The sequence below is a fragment of the Erythrolamprus reginae genome, chromosome 4, assembly GCF_031021105.1.
Source record: "Erythrolamprus reginae isolate rEryReg1 chromosome 4, rEryReg1.hap1, whole genome shotgun sequence".
Classification (NCBI taxonomy): Eukaryota; Metazoa; Chordata; class Lepidosauria; order Squamata; family Dipsadidae; genus Erythrolamprus; species Erythrolamprus reginae.
The window spans coordinates 3,996,440-4,006,000 of NC_091953.1; the positions used below are offsets into that span (position 1 = coordinate 3,996,440).

The window sequence follows — 9,561 nt, forward strand, 5'->3', positions numbered from 1 at the left end:
TGTGCAGTGCTCTGTAGTGATGTTTTGAGGGTAGGAAGGAGAATGATTGTGAAGGAGAGTAATTGTACAGGATGCAAGCAAACCACAACAGTAGCATTTCACCCCTGGAAGGAGGGTGACTGAGAAGGCAGGGTCCGTTGAGGGTCGCATCCATTAAGGAAATGCACCCATACAGGGATCGAGAAGCAGGGCCTTCTCTGTGGTGGCTTCCTCCTCATGGAACATCATCCCTGAAGAGCTAAGATTTGGGCGCACCTTCTTACTTTTAGACTAGGCCTTGAAAACACGGTTTTATCAAGAGAAATCCCAGCTTTTTCTGCAGCCAATGACTCCTGTGGTTTGGTTTTGTTGTTCACTACAGGAGTGGGGAACAGTGTGTAGGGTTAAATAGGGGAAGGTTTGATAGGGGAAGGTTTGGTAGGGGAAGGTTTGGTAGGGAAGGTTTGCCTTTTTGGCGATGACTTTAAAGTGTGCAATAGGGTTGATATTCCCGGAGTCGTCTGTAATATGGTAAATGATTTAGCTATACTAGATAAATGGTCAAAGCAATGGAAACTGCAGTTTAATGTTTCCAAATGTAAAATAATGCACTTGGGGAAAAGGAATCCTCAATCTGAGTATTGTATTGGCAGTTCTGTGTTAACAAAAACTTCAAAAGAGAAGGATTTAGGGGTACTGATTTCTGACAGACTCAAAATGGGTGAGCAGTGTGGTCGGGTGGTAGGAAAAGCAAGTAGGATGCTTGGCTGCATAGCTAGAGGTATAACAAGCAGGAAGAGGGAGATTGTGATCCCACTATATAGAGCGCTGGTGAGACCCCATTTGGAAAACTGTGTCTAGTTCCGGAGACCTCACCTACACAAAGATGTTGACAAAATTGAACGGGTCCAAAGACGGGCTACAAGAATGGTGGAAAGTCTTAAGCATCAAACTGATCAGGAAAGACTTCATGAATTCAATCTGTATAGTCTGGAGGACAGAAGGGAAAGGGGGGACATGATAGAAACATTTAAATATGTCAAAGAGTTAAATAAGTCAATCCACAGTAAGGGCAAACTAGATGGACCATGAGGTCTTTTTCTGCCGTCAGTCTTCTATGTTTCTAAATACAAATAATACAGTATTTCGATTTCCAGGTGGAGACCATCGGTGATGCTTATATGGTGGCGTCGGGGCTCCCGAAACGCAACGGCCACAGACACGCGGCTGAGATCGCTAACATGTCCTTGGATATCCTCAGTTCGGTGGGAGCTTTCCGAGTGAAACATATCCCAGATTTGCCGGTTAAGATAAGGATGGGGCTGCATTCAGGTATCAAGGTGTATTTCTTCTCACCTCGATGGAATCTAGTATAGGAAGATCTTTCAGTCTGGCATTACATTTATTGAGGACCTGAATTCTACTGATGACTTCTTTGTCGTGCCTGCTTGTTCCTTGAAAATGGGTGTTAGAAACATAGAACCATAGAAGATGGACGGCAGAAAAAAACCTCGTGGTCCATCTAGTCTGCCCTTATACTATTTCCTTAGTATTTTATCTTAGGATGGATCTATGTTTATCCCAGGCATGTTTAAATCCAGTTCCTGTGGATTTACCAACCACGTCTGCTGGAAGTTTGTTCCAAACATCTACTACTCTTTCAGTCAAATAATATTTTCTCATGTTGCTTTTGATCTTTCCCCCAACTAACCTCAGATTGTGTCCCCTTGTTCTTGTGTTCACTTCCCTATGAAAAACACTTCCCTCCTGGACCTTATTGAACCCTTGAACATATTTAAATGTTTCGATCATGTCCCCCCTTTTCCTTCTGTCCTCCAGACTATACAGATTGAGTTCATGAAGTCTTTTCTGATACGTTTTATGCTTAACACCTTCCACCATTTGTGTAGCCCGTCTTTGGACCCATTCAATTTGATCAATCTTTTTTAAATTTAATTTAATTTATTAGATTTGTATGCCGCCCCTCTCCAGAGACTCGGAGCGGCTCACAACAATCACAACAATATACAAATCCAATATTTAAAAAGAAAACAAAAACATTTTAAAAAACCCTTAATTAAGAACCATACAATACAATCATACCATTCATAAAAGCTATATTTTTGTAGGTGAGGTTTCCAGAACTGAACACAGTATTCCAAATGTCGTCTCACCAGCGCTCTATATAGCAGGATCACAATCTCCGGTGTTGGTGGTCACACCCTTGACGCAATTTTCTGCTTCAAGTTCAAATCCTAATTTGACTCCCATGCTCATTTTAAAGCCGTAGATAAGGAACCATGCAAAGTATGATGCACAGTTGGCAGGCTATACAAGTGGTCCTCGACTTACGACCACAATTGACCCACCGCTAATTTCTGTTGCTAAGCAAAAACATTTGTTTAGTGAGTTTTGTCCCGTTTTATGATCTTTCTCGCCAAAATAAAACAATCTTTTAATTTTTCTAGGCCCCTGTGCTGCAGGAGTGGTAGGTGTCACCATGCCCAGGTACTGCCTGTTTGGAGACACAGTGAATACGGCGTCCCGAATCGAGTCCACTGGATTGCGTAAGGATTGGGTGTTTTGTCAAAGAAATGCTGGCAGGGAGCTGCTGGAAAGGCCTTTGATCTGAAATTTGTCGGGGGGGGGGGGGTTGATTTCCTAGAGCAGGCAAGATGACCTTGATGGAAATAGGCCAGGTTTGTTACCAGAGTAAAAACCATGGTTTGAGCCCAAAACAACAAGAACAGTTAGACCAGACAGGCAACAAGGCTAGATGAGTTAATTTCTTTCTTTCTTTCTTGTTAATATATATGCGTGTCCATGTATATTCAGTGGTACCTGTTGTGGTTAGCTCTGGCCCAGCTCCTGCCCCAAGGACTGTGGATGTGGGGGAGACATCCACATGCTGCAGGCCTGTTTTGCCCCCGGTGGAATCTGCTGATGAAGGCTCCTCTGACGAAGAAGACATGAGTGACAGGGAAGAGGAGAGTGGGGCAGACAGCTCAGAAGGAGATCAATTATCTAGCTCCGCCTTGGATTCAGAACAAGAGTTTATGATACAGCCATGGATGCGGAGAGCGATGCATAGGCAACAATGCATAGGCAACAATCAACTCCCCCCCGGAGATCTGGACTGCTCCAACCCTCCTTGCCTTTTGCAAACTCCTAAAAGCCCACCTCTGCCGCCAGGCATGGGGAAATTGATTCCCCTCGGCTGTCCTGTTTTATGTATGGTTTGTTTGGGTTGTATGATAGAAACATAGAAACATAGAAACATAGAAGACTGACGGCAGAAAAAGACCCCATGGTCCATCTAGTCTGCCCTTTTACTATTTCCTGTATTTTATCTTACAATGGATATATGTTTATCCCAGGCATGTTTAAATTCGGTTATTGTGGATTTACCAACCACGTCTGCTGGAAGTTTGTTCCAAGGATCTACTACTCTTTCAGTAAAATAATACTTTCTCATGTTGCCTTTGATCTTTCCCCCAACTAACTTCAGATTGTGTCCCCTTGTTCTTGTGTTCACTTTCCTTTTAAAAACACTTCCCTCCTGAACCCTATTTAACCCTTTAACATATTTAAATGTTTCGATCATGTCCCCCCTTTTCCTTCTGTCTTCCAGACTATACAGATGGAGTCCATGAAGTCTTTTCTGATACGTTTTATACTTCAGACCTTCCACCATTCTTGTAGCCCGTCTTTGGACCCGTTCAATTTTGTCAATATCTTTTTGTAGGTGAGGTCTCCAGAACTGAACACAGTACTCCAAATGTGGTCTCACCAGCGCTCTATATAAGGGGATCACAATCTCCCTCTTCCTGCTTGTTATACCTCTAGCTATGCAGCCCAGCATCCTAGTTGCCTTTCCTACCGCCCGACCACACTGCTCACCCATTTTGAGACTGTCAGAAATCACTACCCCTAAATCCTTCTCTTCTGAAGTTTTTGCTAACACAGAACTGCCAATGCAATACTCAGATTTAGGATTCCTTTTCCCCAAGTGCATTATTTTACATTTGGAAACATTAAACTGCAGTTTCCATTGCTTTGACCATTTATCTAGTAACACTAAATCATTTACCATATTACAGACCCCTCCAGGAATATCAACCCTATTGCACACTTTAGAGCCATCGGCAAATAGGCAAACCTTCCCTACCAAACCTTCCCCTATGTCACTCACAAACATATTAAAAAGAATAGGACCCAGAACAGACCCTTGTGGCACACCGCTTGTAACCTGTCTCTGCTCAGAATACTCGCCATTAACAATAACTCTCTGATGTCTATGCTTCAGCCAGCTTGAAATCCACTGAACTATCCAGGGATTAAGTCCAATCTTCACTAATTTATCTATCAGCTCTTTATGTGGAACCGTATCAAAGGCTTTGCTGAAGTCCAGATAGGCAATATCCACGGCACCACCTTGATCCAACACCTTTGTGACATAGTCAAAGAACTCAATGAGATTAGTCTGACACGATTTGCCTTCAGTAAAGCCATGCTGATTTGGGTCCAATAAGTTATTGTTTTTTAGATGCTGATTTATCCTCTTTTTGAGTAGAGTCTCCATCATTTTAACTACAACTGATGTCAAGCTAACTGGCCTGTAGTTTCCAGCTTCTTCTCTACTGCCCTTCTTGTGGATAGGCACAACACTGGCCATTCTCCAATCCTCAGGAACATCTCCTGTTAACAGTGATTGGTTAAACAAATCAGTCAGGGGGGTAGCAATGATAGATCTGAGTTCTTTAAGAACTCTGGGATGGATGCCATCTGGACCCATTGCCTTATTTATCTTTAATCTTTCAAGTTCTTCTAAGACATCGGCTTCTAAGATCACTTCTAAGATGATTGTTTTTAAATTAAGGTTTTTTAACTGTTTTGTTTTTAATCATTGGATTTGTATTGTGCATTGTTGTTGTGACCCGCTCCGAGTCTTTGGAGAGGGGCGGCATACAAATCTAATTAATAATAATAATAATAATAATAATAATAATAATAATAATAATAATAATAATAATAATTATTATTATTATTTCAATACAACACAGCAAACAAGATCACTATGCTGGATTTCGTATTTCATCACCAGTCGGGCGCTTCCCAAGCACCTAGGACTGCGTGATGTAGCTGCGAATTATGTTTGCCGATCCCAGTAAAGCGGCCTTTTGCAATTGACAGATGGAGATTTTGTCAATTCCGATGGTTTCCAAATGTCCGCTGAGATCCTTTGGCCCTGCGCCCAGCGTGCCAAGTACCACTGGGGCCACTTTCACGGGCTTATGCCAGAGTCGTTGCAGCTCGATTTTTAGATCTTCGTATTTCACTAATTTCTCTAGCTGCTTCTCCTCAATTCTGCTGTCTCCTGGGATTGCGATGTCGATGATCCATACTTTCTTTTTCTCCACGATCACAATGTCTGGTGTGTTATGCTTCAGAATTCGGTCAGTCTGAAGTCCCACAGTAGTTTTGCTTGCTCATTTTCGACCACTTTCTTGGGCTTATGATCCCACCAGTTCTTTGCCACTGGTAAATGGTAGTTCCAGCACAAGTTCCAGTGGATCATCTGTGCCACAGCATCATGTCTAGTCATGCTTGTAGTCAGTCTGTGCGATCTTTTTGCAGCAGCTGAGTATGTGATCGATTGTTTCATCTATTTCTTTACAGAGTCTGCACTTTGGATCGTCCGTTGATTTTTCAATTCTGGCTTTGACAGCATTTGTTCTAATGGGCTGTTCTTGTGCTGCCAGTATTAGTCCCTCTGTCTCCTTTTTGAGTGTTCCACTTGTAAGCCATGACCAGGTCTTTTCTTTATCCACTTTGCCTTCAATCTTCTCCAAGAACTGGCCATGCAATACTTTGTTCCGCCAATTGTCCATACGACATTGAGTTACAGCTTTTCTGTACTGGTCCTTAGTTTGCTTCACCTTGAGAAGCTTCCTATTGTTGACCTCCAACAATGCTTATTATTATTATTATTATTATTATTATTATTATTATTATTATTATTGTTTATCTCAGCCTACAGGATTCACATCAGCCAAAAGACGATGCGGATCCTTCACAATCTTAAAGAAGGTTACAAGATGAAGTTCAGAGGAAAGACAGAACTGAAGGTGAGAAGGTTGAGTGGGATGCCCGGGAATGAAGGTACGGTCGTGTCCTTGACTTGCAACCGTTCATTGAGTGATTGTTGCACTAAAGTTTACCCAGAAAAGTAACAACAGTGCTGGGAAAAATGTGCCTTACCACCAGTGAAGGGCCGCTATTTCCCAGCGCTACTGGAACACATGCGCAAAAGCTGAATCTCGCACGAGAACACACAAACTTGTGATATTTTGCCAATGTTTGGCATTTTTTTGCTTTCGTGCATGTGCACAAGCAAAAAATAGCCCCAAAAAATTGGAATTGTTGCCTAAGGAAACCTGAAAACAGCCCAGAAAATGGCCTGAAAATAATTAATAATAATTTATTATTAGACGTATGCCGCCCCTCTCTGGAGACTCGAGGTGGCTCACAACAATGCCCGACCCTCTGGAACCAGCTCCCCCTAGAGATCAGAATTGCCCCCTCCCTCCTCGCCTTTTGTAAGCTCCTTAAATCCCACCTTTGTCGTCAGGCATGGGGGAACTGAGATATTCCTTTCCCCCCAGGCCTATACAATTTATGCATGGTATGTTTGTGTGTATGTTTGGTTTTAATAAGGGTTTTTTAGTTATTTTAATATTAGATCTGTCATACGCTGTTTTATTATTGTTGTTAGCCGCCCCGAGTCTATGGAGGGGGGCGGCATACAAATCAAATGAATGAATAAATAAATAAATAAAATAAATGCCACAAAGCTGCCTGGAAACAGCCTGAAAAGGCCCCCCAAATGGCCCCAAACTGGCTCAAAAAAGATTGAATACAAGCCCAAAAACACCGACAAATTTCGGCCCAGGAATCTATCTGTCGTGCCGTTTCCAGGCCATTTCCACTGTCCGGATGGCGTCCACCTATATGAAGAGAGAAGCCTATGACTGTTTGCAAGGCAGTAGTTTTAACCTAGACCACAGGCTCTCCTCCACCTCAGCTTGTACCAGGGAAGAGTTACATGTTTTTTTCTGTCGAATCACCCTAGTATATCCAAATATTAATGGAGGAAACATACCGCTTTCTTTTTTGCCACAATATACTGTATATATGGAAATGGACTTATAAAACATAAGTAATTTTTTAAAAAAGAAATATTAATAAAATACTGCTATTCTTTTTTTTTTTTTTTTTTTAAATACCCATTCTATTGGATTCACACATCCCTTTTCTAAATAGGGCAAAGGACTGGAAGACACCTACTGGTTAGTAACCAAAAAAGGATTCACGAAAACCCTCCCTCAGCCTCCAGAAATAAAAGCTGGGTAAGTATTATTGTGGTTGATGGTCGCACAATCAGCCAGATGTTCAGGCTGGATTTGGTGTTTTTATCCACCTGTTAAGACCTTTCCCAAAGACATGACAGGCAGTTATTGTTTGAAGGTCTTTAAAGGTATCATTGCAAGTAAAAGAATGAAGGAAAGAAGGGAAGAGAACGATAGAAGAGGAGAAAAGAGAAGGAGAGAAGGGAAGTGGGAAGGAAGAAGGAAAGAGGAAGAGAGGAAAGAAGAGAAGGAAATGGAGGAGGGAGGGAGGGAAGGAAGGAAAGAAGGAAAGAAGGAAGGAGAGTGTGAAAGGGAAGGGAGAATGGAAAGGAAGATGAAGGAAGAAAAAGAAGAAAGAAAGAAAAGAAAGAAAAGAAAAAAGTGGAAAAGGGAGGGGAGGAAAGAAAACAATGAAAGGGAAGTGGGAGGAAGGAGGGAAGGAAGGGAGGGAGGGAGGGAGGGAGGGAGGAAGAAGGGAAGGAAGAAGGAAGGAAAGAAGGAAGGAAGGAAGGAAAAGAAAAAATAGTGGAAAAGGGAGGGGAGGAAAGACAACAATGAAAGGGAAGCAGGAGGAAGGAAGGGAGGAAGGAAGGAAGAGAGGAAGAGAGGAAGAAAAGCATGAAAAGAAGGAGAAAATGGAAAGGAAGATGAAGTAAGGAAGAGAAGAAAGGAAAGAAAAAAGAAAAGAAAAGAAAGAAGAGTGGAAATGGGAAGGAAGGAGAGGAGAGAATGAAAAGGAAGAGGGAGATATTAAAGGGAAAAGGAAAAAGGGAGGGAGGGAGGGGAGGGGAGGGGAGGGAAAGAAAGATGGAGGGAGGAAGAGACAGAAGGTGTTGTAAGTCAAGGACTAACTGTAGTAGAGAGTCTTTTGACATCTTCCTAATCACGCTCCCATTTTGTAATATTCTCACAAGCCTCCTACGTTCTAACCAAGTCCTCCAATTGCTTCACAGCCAACCCTGGCAAGAAATAATCGCCCGAGAAATTAAGGCTGCCATGAAGATCTCCAAGAAGAAGTTTATGGACCAGCAGAGCCAAGAGCTGTAAACTGGGTGCAGAGAGGAGGGAGACCTGCTCATTCGCCATAATCCTTCCATCCTTTTCTGAGAAATCGGCCTTAAAAGCATCCGACTACAACTGAGACATCTCCCCTTTGCCTATGTAGTTTTATGTATGGTTATGTTTGTGTGTATGCTTTTTAAATAATGGGGGTTTTAGGCTTTTAATGTTAAATTGTTATTTAGACTTTTAATACTAGATTTGTTATTGTATATTGTTTTATCACTGTTGTGAGCCACACCGAGTCTTCGGAGAGGGGCGGCATACAAATCTAAGTAATAATAATAATAATAATAATAATAATAATAATAATAATAATAATACCAATTTATAAGGCCTTGGTAAGGCCATACTTGGAACCCTGCATCCAGTTTTGTTCACAGCGATGCAAAAAGGATGTGGAGACCCTAGAAAGAGTGCGGAGAAGAGCAACAAAGAGGATTAGGGGACTGGAGGCTAAAACATAGGAAGAATGGTTGCAGGAACTGGGCAATGGCTAGTTGAATGAAAAGAAGGACCAGGGGAGACATGATAGCAGCCTTCCAATATCTCAGGGGCAGTGAAGGGCTGCCAAAACTTTTGCTACCACGCTGTGGGTGTGGCTTATTTTGTGGGTTGGCTTGCCGGCCATGCGTCTGAAGCAGTGTAGGGTTGGACTAGAAGACCTTGAAGGTCCCTTCCAACTCTGTTATTCTATACTATTGTAGTCCAGCCCCAGTGAAGGGCTACCAAAACTTTTACTACCACACTGTGTGTTGTATCCTGGAATGGCTACCTTGTAACGCTGTAAATAGTTTGTTCCTCTTTTCCAGCGCTGTCTGAGCCCAAGCAGGAAGTCGCTCCTGATTGGCTCAGACGCGGCCGGCTCTAGCTTTGGCGGGAACCGCAAAAGTATAAAAGAAGCGGTTTCTCCCGGCAGAGCCAGTCGGTACTCGCTGAATTGTCACTTTACCTTGCTGAGCTGTCACTTGTTCTCTGAGCTGAATAAAAGTACCGATTGCTCAAAACCCTGTCTCTGGGTCTACTTCACTGGCGACGAACGAACGGAAGAAACTTCGCGTGCAACATGGACAAAATCCAGATCGGCCAGGCTCCAGAACTCTTCGATTCCGAG

The 9,561-nt window shown here is 42.6% G+C and overlaps 1 protein-coding gene across 1 annotated transcript in view; it reads left to right on the forward strand.

The window, feature by feature from the left end:
- The window catches only part of LOC139167087 (retinal guanylyl cyclase 2-like), a 75,300-nt gene extending 66,709 nt beyond the window's left edge, over positions 1 to 8,591 (forward strand). Inside the window, exons 17-21 of the mRNA XM_070751515.1 lie at positions 1,137 to 1,311; positions 2,448 to 2,546; positions 6,013 to 6,107; positions 7,303 to 7,388; positions 8,342 to 8,591. Of these exons, the coding sequence (XP_070607616.1) occupies positions 1,137 to 1,311; positions 2,448 to 2,546; positions 6,013 to 6,107; positions 7,303 to 7,388; positions 8,342 to 8,435 (549 nt within the window). The 3' untranslated portion in view covers positions 8,436 to 8,591. The remainder of the gene's footprint in view (positions 1 to 1,136; positions 1,312 to 2,447; positions 2,547 to 6,012; positions 6,108 to 7,302; positions 7,389 to 8,341) is intronic.
- Positions 8,592 to 9,561: the final 970 nt, after the last annotated feature.